This window comes from Erythrolamprus reginae, chromosome 2, assembly GCF_031021105.1.
Source record: "Erythrolamprus reginae isolate rEryReg1 chromosome 2, rEryReg1.hap1, whole genome shotgun sequence".
Lineage (NCBI taxonomy): Eukaryota > Metazoa > Chordata > Lepidosauria > Squamata > Dipsadidae > Erythrolamprus > Erythrolamprus reginae.
The window spans coordinates 32,387,256-32,411,173 of NC_091951.1; the positions used below are offsets into that span (position 1 = coordinate 32,387,256).

Sequence of the window (23,918 nt, forward strand, 5' to 3'; positions counted from 1 at the left end):
CACGGTTCATGGAAGCCTGTCACCACATAACAGTGAAGCACAAGTAAGCATAAGAGGGCAGCTGACAGGCTTAGTTAGAATGGTTTGTTAATACAGATCAATTTGCCATGTCCATCCTGGGTAAAAATCTGTGAAATAGACAAGGCAAAGGTACAAGGAAAATCCTAAAAAGTACCACTTATTTAATGACAACATCCAGCACAAAGAGTTCCAAGAATGTGAACAGAGAAGATTTTTCTTACTCCTGGATTCAGGAAGGGAACATTTTTGCTCCTTGTTCTCAGCACCTAGAGAGGATATGAAGATGATTGCTATATGTTTTTATTCTGTTTATTCTGAACTGGAAAGATATGGCAATGAAATAAATCATCTATTTGTCTGCCTATCTATGAATTTATTTACTTGCTTGCTTGCTTGCTTGCTTGCTTGCTTGCTTGCTTGCTTGCTTGCTTGCTTGCTTGCTTGCTTGCTTGCTTGCTTGCTTGCTTGCTTGCTTGCTTGCTTATTTCAACTTCTATGCTGCCCAATCCTGAAGGACTCAATTAATGAATGAATGAATAGCTGGTCCTCATATCTTGATTTCATGCAATGTTCTCTTTCTCTCTCTCTCTAATCACCCTGGTCAGTTTTCAATGGCTTAGATGCTTTGAGATTTTCCAGAGAAGTGCTGTTAGCAATCAAAGTCACCACATCAGAGTTCAGTTTCACTCCTGCTATTATTTATTTTTTACAAATAACTCAAGGTGGAAAACATATCCAAAATATCTTCCTCCTCCTATTTCCACCAAAACTATCCTGAGAATAAATGACTCGGTCACCCAACTGGCTTTCAGATCTATGGCAGGACTTAAACTCCGAGTTTTCTTCTTTCTAGCCTGACACCTTAACCATTAGACCAAACTGGATCTGACCACCCATCTCAATATCAAAACCAGTTTTGGGCTGCCTCGGATTTTTTTTTGTTTTTTTAAAAATATTTTTTTTACTGAATTTTAAACAACAAAAAACAGAGAACAAATAAAAAATGCAAAGAAAAAACATAACATTTGAACAAAAACATTAAAAACAGTACAGAAATACCACTGTACAATACATACATATATAAGCCAGTTACATAACACACCCTTATTTCCTTATTTTACATTTCTAGTAAATTCTGAAAGAAGAAAATTATAATCTCTATGGTTTCCCTATCTATCAACTATATTTCCAGCTGTTTTCATTAAATTTATTATTTACAATTTTCCCTTTATTTTGTAATTATTTATTTGTATTATCTCTTCTGATATCTAGCTACTTGTAGAGGTTTTCCCATACGGTAATGAAGTTTTTCTCTTGTTTGTTTTGTAATTCATGTGTAAGCCTGGTAATTTCAGCACAGTCCATTATTTTATTAATTATCATGTTATCTGACAGGAGATTTTTGTCTTTCCAATGTTGGCCATATGCCAATCTTGCGGCAGTTAGTATATGGATAATTAGATAATAATTTGGTTTAGTATATATTGTCCTAACATAATTCCTAATAAATAGGTCTCAAGTCTTATTTCAATGTCACATTGGGTCATTTCTTTTAGCCAAGTCTTAATTTTTATCCAACTATTTCGTGCCATTTGTCATGACCACCATATATGGTAATATATTCTGTGTTGTTTTTTACATTTCCAAAATAGGGGACCTATGTTGGGATGAATTTTGGTGAGTCTGGCGGGAGTGAAATGCCACTGATAATACATCTTATATAGATTTTCCTTGTAAGGAACCAATAGTGTTAATTTATAGTTTTCTTTCCAGAGTTTGTCCCAGTCGTCTAAATGTATCTAGTATCCAAAGTTTTTCATCCAGGAAGCATGTTAACTGTTCGTTCTATATTATCATATTGTATTAATTGTACATTACATCTGTCTCAGATTGCTTGACCCCTGGTGACCACCTGGAGGAATCTCCCTCCACTTCTCTTGGTCAAGGTTCAGGAGTGGCTTGCCATTGCCCGCTTCCTAGGGCTGAGTGAGAGTGACTGGTCCAAGGTTGCCCAGCAGGCTTTGTGCCGAAGGCAGGATTAGAACTCATGGCTTCTAGCTTGATTTCTTAACTACCACACTACATTGGCTTCTTTTACAGCTACTCAATACAAGGCAGAGTGGGACTTAAAGCAAGAAGGAAAAAGGATGTTATCTAGCATCTTGTCAACTAATGTATTTATTTCATAATGAATTTAATTTTTACAATTCCATTAACAATTCTACTTGAATTTTGGCTTGACCAGGTGAAATATTTAGTTCATATAGCACTCACATCTCCTATGTTTATAACAGATGGTCTGTTTTCTTTTTGTCTTCTGTGTGTCTTCGCGTTCTATGTATGTACAGTATTACAGTGAATAATCACTGATTTGTTTGATTTCACAAAACATAAAAGTAACAACGCCACTCTAAAATAGAAATAAAATCTCATATTGGCAAAAATGAGATAGAAATACATTTATTGACATAAAATTGCAAAGGAATGAACTATAACCCAGGAGACAATCATAAAATTACAATCACTGGTTGCAACTAAACATTAAACAAACAAGCAAAGTACATTAATGGGCAGGAGAACTGTGATGGACATCTAAAATCCATGATTTATGGGTTTGGCTGTAACATGAGCTATCTTTAATACTGATATACCTTAACATATGACATTACATCTTATCAAGCTTATATTATTATTATTATTAATAATAATAATTGGATTTGTATGCCGCCCCTCTCCGTAGACTCGGGGCGGCTAACAACAGTGGTAAAAACAACATGCGACAATCCAATACTAAAACAGCTAAAAACCTTTATTATAAAAACCAGTCATACATACAAACATACCATCCATAAATTGTAGCAGCCTAGGGGAAAAGAATATCTCAGTTCCCCCATGCCTAACGGCAGAGGTGGGTTTTAAGGAACTTACGAAAGGCAAGGAGGGTGGGGGCTATTCTAATCTCTGGGGGGAGTTGGTTCCAGAGGGCTGGGGCCGCCACAGAGAAGGCTCTTCCCCTGGGGCCCGCCAAATGACATTGTTTAGTTGATGGGACCTGGAGAAGGCCCACTCTGTGGGACCTAACTGGTCGCTGGGATTCGTGCGGCAGAAGGCGGTCCCGGAGATAATCTGGCCCGGTGCACACCCCACCTTCTTAGGTTGATTGACTGACCCATTCCTTAAATTTCCAATGCTACACATCTCCAACCAATTTGGTATGGCACATAATAGACAATAAAGGAAGCTGAAGTAGTAAAAAGCTAAGGAACCTCTGCTTTAAAGGCTTTCAGAGATCCCTGCTTGAAAAATGGGATTTTTCCAAAGTTTTGCTTATGGAGGTCCCATTTTTTAGGGGAGGGTCATGCGGGAATCCTTGGCAAAATAGAAACAGGGCCAAAGGGTCTCTCCAACCAAGGAAGCGTCAGAGAATGTATGGAGCAGAGTTAATGTCCTGGCATCAAAAAAGCTCACTTGTCCCCCTTCGCAGTTGAGAGAGACCTGGATCCTCATGGGCCTCTCAGTCAGGACCAGATCAGAGCATCCTGATGGAGACTTGGCCATGTATTTCCCATCCCATTCCCCAATCTGCCAGCAGCTGGTCAGCAGGTAAACATTTGTTACATTCTCTGGCTTTTTGGCAACCCCTACAGCCCATCCTGTTCCATCCCCTACAATTACTTCCCAGAAGTGTCTCCCAGTTGAGAACATCTGACAGCCAAGAACAAAAGGATTATATTCATATCTTTCGGGGTATGGGGAACGAGGAGGATATATTGCTCTACCTAGCAGAAATTTTAGGATGCTTTTTCGATCTCCGGAGATTTGAAGGCTGTTAGGATCGGCTGTGCCTGGGTCCAGAGTTACATTCTCTGTAAGGGGAAAGGGAAGGAAGGATGGAGGAGAAGAAGAACTTCAGTTAGAGACCTTGCGTGTGTCTTCACCTCCAAGAGTTTAACCCTCTTGTGTGAAGGGAGTTCAGCTTCCAAACACCCCGTCCAGGACTGGAAGACTCATTGTTTTCTTTTAAATACCTAAGCTTTGCCTTTTTAAGAGTTCTAATCAAGCAGTAAAATCAACAGGATGTTATTAGTTTGGTACAAATTCAATATTCTTTTCAGTCCCAGGCCATATTTTCCCATTTCTCTAGATCTTTCATTCTACACCAAGATTGATTTCAATTTTCTAGATCATGTATAGAACAGAGCAGAATGGAGTAAAGTGGAGTGGTGTGGAGTAGAGGAGTAGGAGTAGGAATAGGACAGGACACGAAAAAAACAAAACAGAGGAGAGGGCCTGTCACTCAGACATCAAGTTTGGCAGACAGCCCAGGAGGAGATCAATCACCCCTATCATCCCTGGATTTGGAACAAGAAGTTATGACACATCCACACATGCGTAGAGTGATGCACAGGAGAGAACAACTGAAGGATTATTACAGGAGATAAATGGGGCCACCTGTGGTTGGGTGGGGCTGCTGTAATTAGTGCTACAGATAAAAGAGCAGCCTGGTGTTTTAGCCTCATGGCAGTTTATCTGATTCATTGTTTCATCAAGATCGTGGTTTTTTGCCGTTCCAGACTGTGTGTGGACTTTCTGGACTTTAGAATTGAACTCAATGTCCCAGTTATTGGGTGAGCAATTTGACTGCATTTAACCTGTGCCTTGTGTGTACCAGAAAATCCCTTTGACATTTTAAAAAGGGAGCTGTTTCTGTTTTTCTGTTTATAAAGACTTTTGGGGTTTCCTTTTATTGTGTGGTGTGTGTCTTCCTTGACTAATTACCCTGTAATTATGGGCAGTTGAGACACGCCGGCAGAACATAAAGCAGAAGGATATTAATTTAATAAGGTTTTAAAGAAAATTAAGCTTGAATTCAATTAGAAGAAAATTAGATACCTAGAAGACAAAATTAGAGGTCAAGGTTGGGGGGTGGGGCTGGATTGACACCGGAAGTAATTAATTTGGAACTAATAATTTTTGGGGGGAGATTAATTATAAAGAACGTACTAATTAGATACTGTTTTTATCATAATATGAAAATGTTTCCAAATGTATTGAAGGAGTTTGTAAGGAGAAAAATAAAAATAAATTACCCATTAAAAAAAAGAACAGAACAACAGGTTTATTTGCCAAGTGTGATTAGACACTTAGACCCACAAGGAAGTAATAGTTCAAAAATCATAAAACCATTAAAGTTTACTGGATCATCATAGTCTTTAGGGTAACTATTCTTATATTTTTCTTTTTTGTTAATTATCAGATTTCTCTTAAATTACTGGCATCAGAGCTTAAAATTCTAATAATATTTACCTTCCTGTAGTTGAAGTCCACTTTCCAGAGTATCTGGGGAAGAAGAGGGAGGCATTCAGCATCTCATCACTAGAATTCAAGCAACAGAAGGGCCTCCCTACAGATATCCTGGTTTGCTTTCCTTGGACTCAAATCAGGAAATAAGGAATATGGAAAACCAGAAGCCAAAATGTCATTGGTGGCTATACATAGTCCATCAGGTATAAATATATTCTACTATATATTCCATAGGCATGAATACAGATAAGTCAACTTACCACTATATGTGTAGAGGAGTTACAGCGGCACCGAAAAAAGTGATTTATGACCAATTCTCACACTTATGACTGCTGGAGCCTCCCCAGTCACATGACCCAAATTCGGGCACTGGGAACCAGCTTATATTTACCATGGTTGCAGCATCTGGGATTGTCCTCTTCGACCTTCCTGGGGAGCTTCTGACAAGCAAAGTCAATGGGGGAAGCCAGATTCATTTATCAACCACAATTCACTTAACTGCCAGGATTTTCTGAATAACTGTGACAAGAGTCCGTAAAATGGGCCACTGCTCACTTAGTAACTGATTTGCTTAGCAACAGAAATTTTCAGCTCAACTGTCATAAGTCATAAGTCAAAAACTACCTGTATATATATATACATTATACCTGGTGGTAGTTTATTCTGCTGTCCCACTGATCAGTGCATATGGATTTGGGCTACAAAAAATACAGGCAAGTCTCGTCTTACAATCATAACTGAGCCACTGATCCTGAAACCGATCCCTCTTTGATCCATATGACACTGAACCAGAATCTCTCTTGGATGCTCAAAATGTCATCCAGGGCAAAACCCCAGCGGCTCTATTTTACCTCTCAATTTTTTATTGGCCCTTTTCAGAAGCGCAGGGACATCACTGTAATCCCAGATTGCCCTCTTCGGCTCTAGAAGTAAATCCACTGGATTCTCATACGTTTTCTCATCCTGGTACCTGTCAAGTCAAAATAACAGAATAAGAGTGGGAAGGTCATCTAGTCCATCCCCCACCACACCGCCACCCAAGCAGGAGACCTTGCACCAGTGATGGTGAACCTTCTTTGCCTCTGGTGCCAAAAGTGTGGCTGTGTGTGATTGCGTGTGCACTCGTGCCCACACACATAATGCAATGCGCCCCCCAATGCATGGACAAACCCCCCACATTGCCTCCTGCTTATGCGTACAACATCTTTCATGCACACAGGACACACTGAAGTCTCCGGACTTCCCATTGTCCGTTTTTTCGCCATCCCCAGAGTTCAGGACTTCCTGAAGCCTAGGGAGAGCAAAAACAGCCGAAAAGGCCAGAAATCTGCTGGCGGGCGTGTACATGTATGTTGGAGCTGACATAGGGCAATGCTTCACCTGCCTTCAGATATGGCTCTGCATGCCACCTGCAGCACATGTGCCATAGGGTCACCATCAGTGCCTTACACCATCTCTTCTTGAAAGCTTACAGCGATGAAGCTCCCACAGTGTCTGGAAGGCAAGCGGTCCCAGTGGTTCATTCTCTTCAGTCAGGAAATGTATCCTTATTTCTAGGTTGAACCTCTCCTTGATCATTTTTCATCCATTATTCCTTGTCTGGCCTTCAGGTGTTTTCGAAAAAAGGTTGACCCCCCCCCTCCTCTCTGTTACAGCCCCTGAAATACTGGAATGCTGATATCCCATCTCCCCTCATCCTTCTCTTCATTGGACTAGCCATGCCCAGTTCCTGTAACCATTATCAACCTGCCAATAGAAGCTTTCTAAACCATCAAATGGTGCTTGAGGATTAGCCAGCTACATGATCTAATCTGCATCGGTCACCAGAGGTTTTGTCTTCTGAGCTTTCAGACTTTTAAGTCCTTCAGGGAAACTCTCTTTCACACCTGAATGTGTGCACTGAGCTGTTCTATGTGGTATATGTATTGTATTTATGTGGTGTTTAGTTGTGTGTAGTTTGTAGTTGTTCAGTGGGATGTTGATGACCAATTATTAAGTCATTCATTGTTGTTTTCTAGTGTTGTCCCATCCTTGGCTCCTAAGTACAGTGGTACTTCATGATATGAACTTAATTGGTTCCAGAAGGAGGTTCATAAGGTGAAACGTTCGTAAGATGAAACAATGTTTCCCATAGGAATCAATGGAAAAGCGATTAATGCGTGTAAGCTCAGAACTTAGAAACCCGGAAGTCAGGCCGTCATCGCGAAAGGAGTCTTGAGCCTCCCGTTCTCCACCCCCGCCCCTTCGCCGTCCCTGTCTTCCTGACTGAAGCGCTGGGGAGGGAGGCAAGCCGGCCCTTCTGCTCCTCCCCAGCGCTAAAAAGAAAAGTTGACAGCCACCGCTGCCCCTGCGGAGTGCTGAGCCCCTGTTCTCTCCCCCCCCTGCCCCTTCGCCATCCCTGTGTTCCGAGGAGAAGCGCTGGGGAGGGAGGCAAGCCGCCGTTCTGCTTCTCCCCAGCGCTAAAAAGAAAAGTTGCCAGCCAGCGCTGCCCCTGACGGAGTGCTGAGCCTCCCGTTCTCTCCCCGCTGCCCCTTCGCCGTCCCTGTGTTCCTGGGAGAAGCGCTGGGGAGGGAGGCAAGCTGGCCCTTCTGCTCCTCCCCAGTGCTTCTCCCGGAAGTTCGAGTTTGGCGTTCGGGTTCGGGAGGCCGTTGGGAAGCCCCCCGGCTGTTTTAAAAGGTGACAGCTGGGCAGTGGGGCTTCCCAGCGGCCTCCCGAACCCGAACATTTGCCGAACTTCCTGGTTCGGGGTTTGGGAGGCCGCCGAGAAGCCCCACCACCCGGCTGTCACCTTTTAAAACAGCCGCGGGGCTTCTCGGCGGCCTCCCGAACGCCGAACCCGGAAGTTCGGGTTTGGCGTTCGGGTTCAGGAGGATGCAGGGAAGCCCCCCGGCTGTTTCAAAAACCGACAGCCGGGCGGCGGGGCTTCTTGGCAGCGGCGGCGGGTTCGTAAGAAGAAAAAAGTTCATAAGAAGAAGCAAAAATTTTCTGAACCCCGGGTTGGTATCTCAGGTTGTTCATAAGACGATGGGTTCGTATCATGAGGTACCACTGTACTTGGTAAAGCTGGTGGTAAATCAGCACTCCTGTTGATTGATAAGGGCCCATTTCCCAGACTTCAGTTGTTTCTCTGGCTAGCTATTCAAATATGGGCACCAGGGCAACTCAGTGGATCCTGATCCAGAACTGCACTCATTCACCTTCATCAGGTTAAACAAGAGATATAGTAATGGCAACTAAGTTTCAGTTTTGGGTTCCCTACTCTGGAAAATTCTTGTGAATCTCTTGGCCAAACAAACGGGCTGTAGTTTACCAAATGACTGATGACCAATGACTAACATGGGTGTCACAAGTAATTAGACAATGGATATAATGTTCAAACAGATCTTGATGGATTTAGGTAAGGCAATGAAATCGCAGTTATACGTAACCTTCAATTTCTGACTATTTGTTAGCAACAATATTTTCTCACAACATCTATCACAGTGTCTCTGTAATCACGATTTGTTTGCTTGGCAACCAGCATGTATTTATGATACTTGCATTGCTTGGAAGAGCTTAGACTCAATAGGTGGATAAAAGGACCGTTGAACTTACCTGAACGGTCTTCTCGCTGCACTGTGAGGAGAGTCCAATGTGGTTGTTCTTCAGCCTCATTGGCAGGGACTGAGTTAAAAATTAACATAATTATTTCCCGCCCCCCTCTACCTCCTCAGGTTCAGTCAAGAAAAACGAAGGAATAGTGTAAACAAACCAATTTTATTAACTAAGAAGTTAAACTGGTAACGAACTGAACCTCTGGGCCAAGAAGCCGGGAGGGTTTGGACTCTCCTCACAGTGCAGCGAGAAGACCGTTCAGGTAAGTTCAACGGTCCTTCTCCCCTGCACTGTTCGGAGAGTCCAATGTGGGATATACCCAAGCAAACCAACTAGGGCGGGATAGGCTGGACCAGGGGTGTCTGAACACAAACCCGTTGCAGCACTCTGCGACCGAATGCTGCTTCCGATGAAGCGAATGAGTCTATACGGTAGTGTCTGATGAAAGTCGTGGGGGCCGCCCAGGTTGCGGCCCGACAGATGTCATCGATTGACGCCTGTGTGTTCCAGGCGGCAATGGTGGCTGCACTTCTGGTAGAGTGAGCCGTGATTGTCCTTGGCAAAGGTGTCCCACGTGTCCTGTATGCCTCCATAATGCAGGACCGGATCCATCGGCTGATAGTTTTAGAGGACACCTTGTTGCCCATGGATCCTGGGAAGAAGGAAACGAATAATGCTTCTGATTTCCTGAAAGAGCTGGTCCGTCGAATGTAAATCTTTAGAGCTCTACGGACGTCCACTTTGTGCCAGCGTAAGACTGACGGGTGTGAGCCGTGGGTACAGAAGTCCGGTAATATTATGTCCTGGGATCTATGAAATCTTGTGTTGACCTTCGGCAGAAAGCTGGGATCTAACCGAAGAGTAACCCGATCTGGGTGGAACACGCAAAGGTCCGGCCGGACTGACAATGCCGCGAGTTCCGACACCCTGCGAGCAGATGTGATGGCCACTAAGAACGCTACTTTGATTGATAGAAGGCGAAGCGTGATTTCTCTCAGTGGTTCAAAAGGAGGTCCTGTAAGGGCCTGTAAGACCAAAGTCAAATCCCAGGATGGGAAGTGATGGATAACTGGAGGAGAAAGATTCGAGGCTCCTCGGAGAAAGTCTTTAACCCATGGATGATGGGAAATCGATCGAAGGGGGTCTGGTCTTAAGACCGTGGCGATAGCTGCCACCTGCCTGCGAAGGGTGTTTGGGGTCAGCCCTTCGTCCAGCCCCTTCTGTAGGAAGTCTAATAGATGTAAGATGGAGGCTGAGCGAGGGGGGAGCTCTCGAGCTCTGCAGAATCTACAAAACGCTGCCCATGTTGCTTGGTAAATGCGAGTCGTTGACGGGCGTCGAGCCGATTGGATGGTATGGATGACCTTTTCCGACAGGGATTCCGCCCTCAAGCGGTCCCCCTCAATCTCCACACGGCAAGCCTCCACCACTGAGGCTCTGGGTGCACCAACGACCCCTGGGTGAGGGAGAGTCTGTGGTATGGGATCCTCCATGGCGGGGAGGTTGAGAGGTCCATCAAGTCCGCGAACCATGGTCGTCTGGGCCAAAAGGGGGCGACGAGAATCACCTCCGCCTGCTCCGAGAGTATCTTGGAGACTATCCTGGGTAGAAGGCAAGTCGGAGGGAAGGCGTAGAGTAGACCCCTTGGCCATGGGGAGAGGAGCGCATTGATACGGTCGGCTCCCGGGCACGGGAACCGGGAGTAGAATCGGACCACTTGGTTGTTGAGGTGGGTCGCGAACAGGTCCACTACCGGTTCCCCATAACGGTGTATAATGTCCTGGAAAACCTCCGGGTTCAATGACCATTCCCCCGGGTCGATGGTTGTGCGGCTCAACCAATCCGCCTGGGTGTTGTCTGATCCTGAGATGTGTTCTGCTTGGATCGAGACCAGGTGTGTTTCCGCCCAAGACATCAGGGAGTGAGCCTCCTCCATCAAACGGCCCGACCTCGTACCTCCCTGATGATTTATATGGGGCCTTGTTGCTACGTTGTCCGTCATGACGAGGACATGCTGTCCCTCTACCCGGTCTTTGAAGGAGTGGAGTGCCTTGAAGACTGCCCTTAGTTCTAGTAAGTTGATATTGGGGTCCCTCAGGTCGTCTGCTGTCCAGAGACCCTGGGCCACTCTGGAGCCGCAATGTGCTCCCCAGCCGGAGAGGCTCGCATCTGTAGTGATCGTCACCTCCCGATGGTGTAGGAAGGGAGAGCCTCTGGTCAGCGCTTGGGACGTCCACCAGGGCAGAGAGTGACGGACGGGTAACGTGAGACGTACCTGGTGTTTGGAGTGGCTCATGCGTGCTCTTTGGAAGGGGAGGAGGAGCCATTGAAGCGGGCGGGCATGCAGCCGCGCCCATGGGACGATGCTGATGCAGGAGATGAAGACTCCTAGCAGCTGGGATAGAAGGGCCAAGGGGATCCTGGTGCGGTGCTGAATAGAAGCTATCAGCGTCCTCACCCTCTGCTGCCTCTCTGATGACAGGTAAACGATTCCGGCTGCAGAGTCTATCAGAGTTCCCAAATGTAAGAGCTGTTTGGTTGGATTCAGGTGGCTTTTCACATAGTTGATCGTGAAACCACAGGTCTCTAGAGAACGTATTGTCCGTTGTAGATCTAGTCTGGCCTGTTGAGGGCTGCTGGACAAGATGATTACGTCGTCCAGATAGGCCATGAGACGAATGGATCTGGTTCTCAGGTCGGCTGTCAGTACATCCAGAAGCTTGGTGAAAGCTCTGGGGGCCGATGAAAGTCCGAAGGGCATTGCCCTGTACTGGAAATGATGGTCCTGTATACAAAAGCGGAGGAAACGTCGATGATGTGGATGAACTGGTACGTGCAGGTACGCCTCTTTGAGGTCGATGGAGGTCATCCAGTCGTGGTGTCGGATGGATGCCAGGATTGACTGTAAGGAATGCATCTTGAAACGTTGGTAGCGAACATAGATGTTCAGCTGCTTGAGGTTGAGAATCAGGCGGTAGCCGCCGGACGTCTTGGGGACCAAGAACACGATAGAGTAGAACCCCTGTCCTTGTTGATGTACTGGCACCGGTTCTATTGCCCCAATGTCCAACAGGTGTTGTACTTCCCTGGCAATCAGGGAACATCTTGGTTGAGATAGCGACGGGCATTGTAGGAATCTGTCCGGAGGAGTCTGTAGGAAGTTGATGCGCAGACCATTCTTCACGGTATCTAGCGCCCAAATGTCGGTGGAAATAGCCGCCCAAGAGCCTGAGAAGGACTGCAGGCGTCCACCGATGGGTACCTGGATGGGTAAGTCATTTTTGTTTTCGGTACCCTCCTCTGTTCCCGCCCCGAAAGGATCTGCGGGGCTGTTGGAACTGTCGGTTCCTGTCTCCATAACCTGTTCTGTCGGACCTGAAGGATGGCTGCGTGTAGGAGCTCTGTCCATATGGCCTGGTGTTTGAGGCCGCAGGCGCGGCCGTGTCCGCTCGAAAGGGCTGCCTTCTGTAGTATGGGGCCGCCCGCCTGTCTTGCCTCCTCGCCGACCTTGGCAGCACCTTTTTCTTGTCTTTATCCTCGATCAAGACTTTATCTAGTGATTCTCCAAAAAGTGTGGTCCCTTGGTAGGGCGCGGTTGCAAGACGCCATTTCGATTTGGCGTCCGCTTGCCAAGAGCGGAGCCATATTAGGCGTCGAGTGGAAAGGTTGGTAGCCATTGCCCTGGATGAAAACCTAGAAGCAGCCAAGGTGGCATCGGCGGAGAACTCCGTGGAGGCGATCAATTTATTAATGTCTTGGCGAAGGCGAGCGTCCTCCGGGCCCAACCTGGGGAGGATGTCTCGAAGCCAAAGGATTGAGGCCCGGTTGAAGAAGGAGGCTGCCATAGCAGCTCTCAAGGACCAGGCACATAGCTGGTGCATTCTCCGGATCAGGTTCTCGGCCTTCCTATCATCGGGCCGCAAACCATCCGCCATCTCCGATGGAACCAGGGCATTGGAAATTAGCGAGGTAACCGGGGTATCCACAGCCGGGTATTGGAGCAAATCCTCTATTTCTGGATCGAAGGAGTAAAGCTTCTTGTCCAGAGCTGAGGGACCCAGAGCTGCTGCTGGTTGCTGCCAGGGCCTCTTTATGTTTTCTGCAAATATGGGCACTGCAGGGATAGTTTCTGAGTCCCTTTGAGGCTCATTAATGAGTCTGGAAGCGGGTAATGTGCCCACATCCTGGTCAGCCGTCTTTTGGGCACTGGTCAAAGTTAGTGTGGTTCTGGCCTTGTTTAGGAGAACCCTGAAAAGGGGTGCCTTGAATAAGCCTGCTAATACAGGCTGTTCTGGTAAGGTGGCTTCATCCCCCGACAGCTCATTCTCTGGGTCTGAAAAGGCCTCTCTGAACTCTTGCTCCTCCTGAAAAGAGTCATGCAGGGAAGGTGCAGGTGCAGGAGCTGACCAGATATCCTGCCTGCTGGGGCGAGGTGGCAGGGGGGATTGATGTTGTTGTTGGGCCCCAATTGCTATGCCCTGTGCATAAGCTGAAGCAATCATGTCTTGTACCGAGGGAGACATGGCTTGCCAGTTATCTGTAGAGCCCCTGAGCCCTGCTGCTGTGGGCGTGAATGTGGCTGTAGCTGCTGGAGGTTGAGAGGCAGGCCTGCTCCATTCTGATCTCTGAAATCCCTCAGATGGTGGGGGGGCACTTAATGGGCGGTCTGGTGAAAGACCCCCAGCGCTTTGAAAGGGAGGCCCCTCGAAGGTGGCCGATGACAGGGGAGGAGGACCCAGCGGGCTTTGATAAACGGGTGGAATAACCATGGCTGAGGGGCTAGGCCCTTGTCTTGGTTTTGCTTTGTCCAGCTGGGCCTCGAGGGCCTTTATTTTCTTCTCAGCCTCCTTTAGTGCATTGGAGGACTGAGAGCTTTTCCCCTTAGATTTTGAGCTGGGCCCCTTGTCCTTACTTTTATTCTTGGAGGAGGAGGGCACAGGAGCGCTGGGACTGGCTTGAGACATGTTTGTAACAACACCGAGCCAAAAAACACGAGGTTACTGCTTAAAAGCAAGTAAAATGGTGGACTAGGGAAGCTGGTGTCCCCTAAATAACATGTCATCTGTTTTTCCTGCTCGTGATTGGCTGGATACTAGGTAGAAGCCCATAATAGCTTCGTTGTCCTGGCAACGCCCTGAAGCAAGATGGCGGCCCTGGGATAGGCTGAAAAGAGCCTAGTCACTCTGACCCCTTAGCAAACAAGATGGCGGCCGTGACATCAGGCGGGAAAAGCTCTGCTTCTCAAACGGCCGGAGGGGGACTCAGAGGCTTTGGCCCTGCGCCAAAATGGCGGGCGCAACTTCGGGCAGCTTGGCAATCACCTTCTGCACCCCCCCCCCTTCAATTCCTTCGATCTCTGCTCCTCTGAGCGATCGGGAACAAGGTGGCTGCAAAGGGCCTCCGAACAGCTGATCTTTTTTTCTTTTTCCATTGCCGATCGGCAGGAACGCTGTCTGGGAGCTGCTGGGATCGCCTTACAGCTGATTTCCCCCCATGGGGAAATTCTGTGTACTGATTGCTCCTCTGATCGGTAAGAACCGATACTCGGAGACTCGTTGCGCTGGAAAAGTGGTTGGGGGGGGGTCTGATCGCAGGCGTCAGGGACCCCAATCCAGCAATCCCTTTCAGCAAGGCAATACTCCGGAGAGCAGTGGCCTCTCAGGGATTGAAGAGACGGAGAACAATACCCCGGAGGGCAGTGGTTCTCGAGATCCAGGTCTTCCTCCTATAGAGAAAGGGAAAAAAAGGAGAAAAAATTATTGTTAGTAAACATCCTATAAATCTCACATACTGTGAGAAGAAAACTCATAGTCCCTACACTATGACTGAGTTTTTAAGACAGAACCTGAGGAGGTAGAGGGGGGCGGGACATAATTATGTTAATTTTTAACTCAGTCCCTGCCAATGAGGCTGAAGAACAACCACATTGGACTCTCCGAACAGTGCAGGGGAGAATGGCAAAATTCAATCTAAACACCTGACTGACTGTGAAACCAATCAACCGTGAAACCAACTGTAATAATTTAATAAAAATCAACTCTAATAATAAATAAATAAAAATTAAATTGATCATATCAAATATTGTTAATTTTATTGTGTTGAGGTTATCTAAGGAAATGTCTAAACAGCCCTGAAATTATTGTTATTGTTAGAGTTATTGTTAACGGCGAGTATTCTGAGCAGTCAGGTTAGAAGCGGTGTGCCACAAGGGTCTGTTCTGGGTCCTATTCTTTTTAATATGTTTGTGAGTGACATAGGGGAAGGTTTGGTAGGGAAGGTTTGCCTATTTGCCGATGACTCTAAAGTGTGCAATAGGGTTGATATTCCTGGAGGCGTCTGTAATATGGTAAATGATTTAGCTTTACTAGATAAATGGTCAAAGCAATGGAAACTGCAGTTTAATGTTTCCAAATGTAAAATAATGCACTTGGGGAAAAGGAATCCTCATTCTGAGTATTGTATTGGCAGTTCTGTGTTAGCAAATACTTCAGAAGAAAAGGATTTAGGGGTAGTGATTTTTGACAGTCTCAAAATGGGTGAACAGTGCAGTCAGGCGGAGGGAAAGCAAGTAGGATGCTTGGCTGCATAGCTAGAGGTATAACAAGCAGGAAGAGGGAGGTTATGATCCCGCTATATAGAATGCTGGTGAGACCACATTTGGAATACTGTGTTCAGTTCTGGAGACCTCACCTACAAAAAGATATTGACAAAATTGAACGGGTCCAAAGACGGGCTACAATAATGGTGGAAGGTCTTAAGCATAAAACGTATCAGGAAAGACTTAATGAACTCAATCTGTATAGTCTGGAGGACAGAAGGAAAAGGGGGGACATGATCGAAACATTTAAATATATTAAAGGGTTAAATAAGGTCCAGGAGGGAAGTGTTTTTAATAGGAAAGTGAACACAAGAACAAGGGGACACAATCTGAAGTTAGTTGGGGGAAAGATCAAAAGCAACATGAGAAAATATTATTTTACTGAAAGAGTAGTAGATCCTTGGAACAAACTTCCAGCAGACGTGGTAGATAAATCCACAGTAACTGAATTTAAACATGCCTGGAATAAACATATATCCATCCTAAGATAAAATACAGAAAATAGTATAAGGGCAGACTAGATGGACCAGGAGGTCTTTTTCTGCCGTCAGACTTCTATGTTTCTATGTTTCTAAATACAGTATGTTGTCTTTACATTAAAATACAGTAGTCCCTCACTATACCGCGCTTCACTTACTGCGGCTTCACTTCATCGCGGGTTTCTGAGGAAGTCGATCGGCAGATTTAAACAGCCCGCCGAACTCGATCGGCAGGTTTTTTTAAAAAAAAAATTATCTAAAATTGTAAATACTGTATTTAAATACTGTATCTTAAATAAATACTGTGTGGGAAGGGTTTATAAACACTTAAAACAATGAACACTTACCAAACAATTACAATATAAATACTTAAATAAGTACTATCAGTCGATAAATTCCCCATCGCGGATTTCACCTATCGCGGCCAGTTCTGGAACGTAACACCAGCGATAGGTGAGGGACTACTGTAATGCTAAATACAAACAGCAGTTCTCAAAATAGGAAAACTGCTGAAAGATCTGCTGAGAATCTGAGACTGTAAAGAAAAGGGTGGATTTACTTACTTCTTCAAGATGCTTCCAATGTCCTAAAAAATAAAGAGAAAAGGCACTGGAAGGAGCCATTTCCTATGCAGAAAATTAAATTCTTACATTCACAAAATAAATGAAGAATTTTAATTTTAAAAATCTCATTGTTCTTGCCCCACCCCCAACTGTTCAACTTGTTGAGTCCAGCCAGAATCTTACATACAGACATGGAAAAATATATCAATCACCACAAGAGAAGAATGGATGGAAAAAGTAATGGAGGTAGAGAAAAAATGAAAAAATTGACTACTTTAATTAGATTATCACCCAATGTTTCTACTTGGAAGTTGGGTCTAAACTTTGTGCTCAAGATACAAAACAATGAACTCTTAATACTTGATTTTGCTTATTAGACTAATCTGTTTTTCTTGGCTAATAATTGCTAAATGTTCAAAAATAAAAGTTGTGGCTGTTATATTATTTTGCATTTTACTGTACAGAAAAAAGTTGAAAGACAACGTGAGGTCTTTTCCTTTTCCCTTTATCCTATACTTCTTTCCCATTCTTATCCTTCTCTATTTCCCTATTTTCTTTATTTCCGTTTGCGCTTTTCACTATTATAATTTTAATTAAATTTATGGAAAAGAAAAAAAGCAGCAATAAGGATGATAAGGACTCTGGAAGCCAAACTGTACAATGAATGGCTAGGGGAACACAAATATAATTAATTAATTAATTAATTAATTAATTAATTAATGCTCAGCCTAACAAATAGAGGGCTTAGTGGAGATACAACAGCCATCTTCCAATACTAGATTACTAGAAGACCTCCAAGGTTCCTTCCAGCCCTAGCATTCTATGATCTCAACTTCCTGTCTGACCTGTAAGAGTTTGCTGGCTGGTTCCTGAAGCTTCTCTTCTATCTCCTGGATGAGATGGTCAAGGGAGCAGAGTTCCTCCATGTGCTTGGCCAAACCCTTCTCCTCTCTTGCCATAAGGTCCTTCTCCATCTCGTCCATCCTAGTCAATAGGAGCTTCTCCTGTGCTTCTAACAAGAGTTGAAGCTCTCTGAATTCAGCCATTAAATCTTTTTTCACTTCTTTCATCATGTCCTAGAACACGAAGGAGAAAAAGCAAAGAGCATATTTTTATTGTTATTATTTTATTTTTATTTTTATTGCTATAATAATTCAATAGATTCCTTAAAGAATCTAGAAGTGAGTTGGAAGAATTTTCTAAGAAAAAAAAACCCTTTTGATATTAAAAAAATAGTGCGGAGGAAAATATTTTTAATCAAAAAATAGAGTTTAAATGATCTCTTATGAAAATATTGTTGGCAATCTGGGATTCCAAAAAAGGAGACAGAAAAATGTTTGAGTTCACAATTTTTTCCAATTAGATGAAATATGGTTTGCCTTACTTTATTCAGCAAGCCAAACCCTTTGTATAAAACACGGTACACTTAATCCAACTATGTCATTCAGCGACTGGTGACATCTCAGTGCTCTAACAGTGTCATTAATTTGAATTTCTTTGGAAGAGGGGCGGGGTCAATGGTCGCAATGATGGATTGAAAGTGTTATAATTAGTATATGGAAGATGATTACACTGGCTATACAGTGACTTTTTTTCTTTTTAGAATAAGGCATGATGATGGATTGAAAGTGTTATAATTAGTATAGGGAAGATATTCTTACTGTTTTTTTTAGTAGGGCATGATGAATGTATGGAGTATTTAGCTTTGTTTTTATTCTCTCTTTTTCTTTTTATTTATTTATTTATTTATTACTTAGATTTGTATGCCGCCCCTCTCCGAAGACTCGGGGCGGCTCACAACACGTGGAAACAAATCGTAAATAATCTGACAATTTAAAATATTAAAGATTTAAAAAGACCCCATATACTAACAAACATACACACAAGCATACCATATATAAATTAAACATGCCCAGGGGAAGATGTTTCAGTTCCCCCATGCCTGACGGCAAAAGTGGGTTTTAAGGATTTTACGGAAGGCAGGAAGAGTAGGGGCAGTTCTAATCTCCGGGGGGAGTTGGTTCCAGAGGGCCGGTGCCGCCACAGAGAAGGCTCTTCCCCTGGGGTCCGCCAACCGACATTGTTTAGTTGACAGGACCCGGAGAAGGCCCACTCTGTGGGACCTAATCGGTCGCTGGGATTCGTGCGGCAGGAGGCGGTCTCTTTCTTTTCTTTCTTATTTTTCCCCTGCTATCTTCTAATCTTTAATCTCTATTTTTATTTTGTATTTTTATTCATGAAAGGGAATTATTTTTAATTAGGTTCTTTTTTAATTTGGCTTATTAACTTGGCGATATTTGGGATATAGTATATGGTGGCTTCTCCTTTTTTGCCCTCTTTATATATATTTTAACTACTTTTTACCAATGGTTGGTTTTAATTTAAATACTGTGTTGGAAGTAATCTGAATTTTTTGCTCCTTTTCTTTTCCCTTAATGTCCTTTTTCTTTTTCTCTTTTATTCTAGGGGGCATTTATTATGGAAGAGGGTACATGAAAGCATACATGAAAATTGATATGGAGGAGATTTTGAGAAAATTAAAAACATTACGATCTAATTAATTTGATGTGATTAAGAATAGTAACAGCCTAAAATGTATATTGGCAAACAGGTTTCTTTAAAAAATTCTTATCATATAAGGAATTGGAATAATTATTTTTTGGTTCAGATGTCAAATGGTAAGGAGGTGGCATTGGTTAATTTATGTATACCAAAATTTTAAAAGTGATATATTGTAAATTAATGTTATCTTTTTTTCTGTATACGTGATTGGAGAAGGGAAAAAAATTCCCCTCCCCAAAGAATAATTTGAATTTCATTTCAGTCAGAACTTGTACTTACAGATAGGCTGTCTATTATTAAAGATGGCGGAGGGGGTCTCCTTCCTATTAGCTCAGAAAATCCTCACCATTGGATCAATACTTACAAGTACTTCCTGCACTGTTTTCTCTGTGTCTCTTTTGTATGTAGATATTTTTTCTTTCTGCTCCTTCTGAACCTTCAGGCAATCCTCAGCATTGATCTGAAGAGAAAATACAAGTTTTGAGTTTCTTTTCTGTAAAGAATTACATTAGAGGGAAACTCCAATTAGAAGATATAGTACACTGCTCAAAAAAATAAAAGGGAACACACGAAGAACACATCCTAGATCTGAATGAATGAAATACAGTGTTCCCTTGATTTTCGCGGTTTCGAACTTCGCGAATAACCTATACCACGGTTTTTCAAAAAATATTAATTAAAAAATACTTTGTGGGGTTTTTTCCTATACCACGTTTTTCCCCACCCGATGATGTCATATGTCATCGCCAAACTAATAATTTTTACAATAATAATTATTGTTAATAAATAATTATGTTTATAAATATCAGGATCACTAAGTGTCTTATTCAATGGTGAGTACCAGTAATAATGGTGAGTAAATGGGAAATGGTAATTTAAGGGTTTAAAGTGTTAAGGGATGGCTTGTGATACTGTCCCTAGCCAAAAATGGTGTACAGTGATCCCCCGAGTTTCGCGATCCCGATCATTGCGAATCGCTATATCGCGATTTTTCCACCCGGAAGTAAAAACACCATCTGCGCATGCGCGACCCTTTTTTCTATGGCCACGCATGCGTAGATAGTGGAGTTTGCGTTCCCCCGGCAGATCAGCTGCTGGGCGGCTTCCCTGGGTCTTCCCCCTCTTGCTGGCGGGAGGGCGAGCGGCGGGCATCAGCGAGGAGCCGGGGTTTCCCCTTTGCGTGGGCGGCCGGTAAGACCCCAGCGCCGCTTCCCAGCTGAGTCCCGAAGCCAAACGCGGAAGTTCGCCTTTGCCTTCTGGCTTCAGGACTCAGCTGGGAAGCGGCGCGAGCAAACGGCGTGGGCGGGCGAAGGGCGGGTGAGCGGCGGGCGCGCGGGCAGGCAGGCGGCGGACAAGCGGCGGGCGCGGCAGCAGCGAGGAGTTTGCGTGGGCGGCGGGGAAACCCCAATCTTCGGCTCCTCGCTGCTGCGGTGGAAGTAAAAACACCATCTGCGCATGCGCAGATGGTGTTTTTACTTCCGCACCGCTACTTCGCGAAAAACCGATCATCGCGAGGGGTCCTGGAACGGAACCCTCGCGATAATCGGGGGACACCTGTATTTACTTCTGCATCTCTACTTCGCGGAAATTCAACTTTCGCGGGCGGTCTCGGAACGCATCCCCCGCAGAAATCGAGGAAACACTGTATTCTCATTGAATACTTTGTTCTGTACAAAGTTGAATGTGCTGACAACATATGAAATTTATTGTCAATCAGTGTTGCTTCCTAAGTGGCCAGTTTGATTTCACAGAAGTTTGATTTACTTGGAATTATATTGTGTTGTTTAAGGGTTCCTTTTATTTTGAGCAGTATATATTTCAGTCTTCATAAACACATGGCAGTTGCCAAGCATCCAAATTTTGATCATGTGACCACATAATTCAATGCCTGAGGAGTGTGAAAACAGCTTCTCCCCTCCCCCACCCAGGGTCCCTAGTGGCCAGAAACATCCAGTTTCCCAAGTTCTGGTGGGCCCAGTAGGCTCATGTTTCACCCTCCGCAGGCTCAAAAGGCTTTCCTGGAGCCAGGGCAGGGTAAAAATGACCTCCCCCTCCCCTCTAGAAGCCAAAAACGCCCTACCAAAGCCTCCCTGCGAGCCAAAAATCAACTGGCCGGCACACACATGTAGGTTGGAGCTGAGCTAGGGCAATGGTTCGCGTGCCAGCAGATATGGCTCCGGGTGCCATCTGTGGCATCCGTGCCATAGGTCCACCATCACTGTTCTAGCTTATTATAAAACACACATCCCTTGATAAAGAAAGATTAGCATAAAATATGCAATTTCTGAAGGAGGTGAAAGTAGATCAGGACAAGAAATATAAAAAACATTTCACTGAACCAATGAGTCAAGGAAACTTAATCTTAACTGTATCAAATTTGTCTTTGTATATGTGGTTGGAGTCTTGGCTCCTTTAATCTCCACCCCTCCTTTTTTTCTGTTCACCTTTACTATGTTTATGTTCAGTTGCACTGAGTGTGTATGATTGTGTAGCAGATAAGGTTTTTTTATAACAATGTATTTTAAATCAGTTTTTTAATTTTTAAAATATTCGATTTGGATTTATATTGTATTGTTATGTTGTGAGCCGCCCCGAATCTATGGAGAGGGGCGGCATACAAATCTAATAAATTATTATTATCATTATTTATTTATTTATTTATTAAATTTGTATGCCGCCCCTCTCCGTAGACTCGGGGCGGCTCACAGCAGTAATAGAAAAACAATATATAATACAAATCTAATAATAAAAACAAAAAATCCATAATTTTAAAAACATGCACAGAACATTATTATTTATTATTATTATTATTATTATTATTATTATTATTATTATTATTATTATTATTATTATTATTATTATTCTGCTGAGACCCTTTTGCTGAAGTACTTCAATGAAAGTTTCTTGGATTTTCCCTCCAGTCTGCTTCTCAGTGATGGTTCTGCCCTATGCTAATCCCATTTTGCAGACAACAGAGGAAGCAAGTAAATTGGTTCAAACATTGCCAGGAAGGCAAAGGATTCTGGATGTCCCTCCGCAGCGATTCCTCCAGGCTGATTCCTACCTTGTATTCCGGGAAAGCCTCCTCCGGAGGGATCACCGAGTGGCCCTTGTGCTCTTTGGAGACCATGCAGACCACACAGATGAGGGTCTCCTGGTCCTTGCAAAAGAGCTTGAGGGGCTCCCGGTGCTTCGGGCAGAAGCTCCCTCCTTCCTCACCCCAAAGACCTCCGCATCGCTTGGCCACTTCCACCATCCGCGCCAGCTGCCGGTTGGGGAGGACGCTGCGGGGCGCGAAGGTCTGTCTGCACTGGGGACAGGAAACCTCTGATTCCGACGTCTCCCAACTGCGGGTCAAACAGCCCCGGCAGAAGTTGTGGCCGCACTCCGGGATGAGCACGGGGTCCTGGAAATACTCCAGGCAGATGGAGCAGGTGGCTTCCTCCAAGAAATCCTGCAAGGGCGCCTCTGACGCCATCGCCGTCTCCAGAAGGAAAGAGAAAGTTAAGCTTCGAAACTTTTCCTGTGAATCAGGTGACCGCCTTTGGGGCTCTGCCCAGACAGGAAACCGAAACAAATTGTTGGTCTTCTTGTGGTTAGCTTCTCTGGCTTCTTAAAGGAGAACGGCAGTATTTTAAAAGGGAGAAATTGGAGCGAAGATTCACGGGACGGATCCCGAATCGTTTATTATTCGCGCAACCAGCTCGTTAAAGGGGGAAATTGTTTTAAATGCTGGATGGAAGTAAACCTACCTGGGACGAAGTCCAATCATTACAATTTATCCTTGTTCTCAGCACCTAGAGAGGATATGAAGATGATTGCTATATGTTTTCATTATGTTCGTTCTGAACTGGGAAGATATGGCAGTGCAATAAATCGTCTGTCTGTCTATGAATTTATTTGTTTACTTACTTTCTTAAATAATTATTTAATTATTTCGACTTCTATGCCGCCCAATGCTGAAGGACTCAATGAATGATGGAATGAATGAATGAATAGCTGGTCCTCATATCTTGATTGCATGCAATGCTCTTTCTCTCTCTGTTTTTGTCTAATCACCCTGGTCAGTTTTCAATAGCTTAGATGTTTTGAGATTTTTCAGAGAAGTGCTGTTAGCAATCAAAGTCACCATATCAGTGTTCAGTTTCACTCCCTTTTGTTATTTATTTTTTTTACAAATAACTGAAGGTGGCAAACATATCCTAAACCTCCTCCTATTTCCCCCACAACAATCCTGAGAATAAATGACTCAGTCACCCAGCTGGTTTTCAAGGCTATGGCAGGACATAAACTCCGAGTTTTCCTCTTTCTAGCCTGACACCTTAACCACTAGATCAAACTGGACCTGACATCCATCTCAATATCGAAACCAGTTTTGGGCTGCCTCAGATTGTTGGGTTTTTTTTTGTTTCTTTTAAATAAAAATTTTATTGAAATGTAAACAAACAACAACAAAAAACAGAACAAAGAAAAAATGCAAAGAGAAAACATAATATTTGAACAAATCATTAAAAACAGTACAGAAACATCACTGTATAATTCATACGGTACATGTACAAGGCAGTTACATAACACACCCTTATTTTCTTATTTTACAGTTCTAGTATATTCGGAAAGAAAAAAATATTAATCTCTATGCTTTCCCTGTCTATCAACTACATTTCATAGAAACATAGAAACATTGTTTACAATTTCCCCTTTATTTCGTATTTATTTATTTGTTTATATTATCTCTTCTGATATCTAGCCACTTGTAGAGGTTTTCCCATACAGTCCCATTCTCTTGTTTGTTTTGTA

The 23,918-nt window shown here is 43.9% G+C and overlaps 1 protein-coding gene across 1 annotated transcript; it reads right to left on the bottom strand.

The window, feature by feature from the left end:
• Window positions 1-2,465: 2,465 nt before the first annotated feature.
• Window positions 2,466-22,642, bottom strand: LOC139160106 (E3 ubiquitin-protein ligase TRIM39-like). Its single transcript, XM_070737643.1, has 7 exons — window positions 22,186-22,642; window positions 19,486-19,581; window positions 17,405-17,635; window positions 16,560-16,582; window positions 6,177-6,295; window positions 5,329-5,361; window positions 2,466-3,887 (listed from the first exon to the last, which is right to left on the bottom strand). The coding sequence occupies exons 1-7, from the start codon at window positions 22,597-22,599 to the stop codon at window positions 3,367-3,369; spliced, it is 1,437 nt and encodes a 478-aa protein (XP_070593744.1). The 5' UTR covers window positions 22,600-22,642; the 3' UTR covers window positions 2,466-3,366.
• Window positions 22,643-23,918: the final 1,276 nt, after the last annotated feature.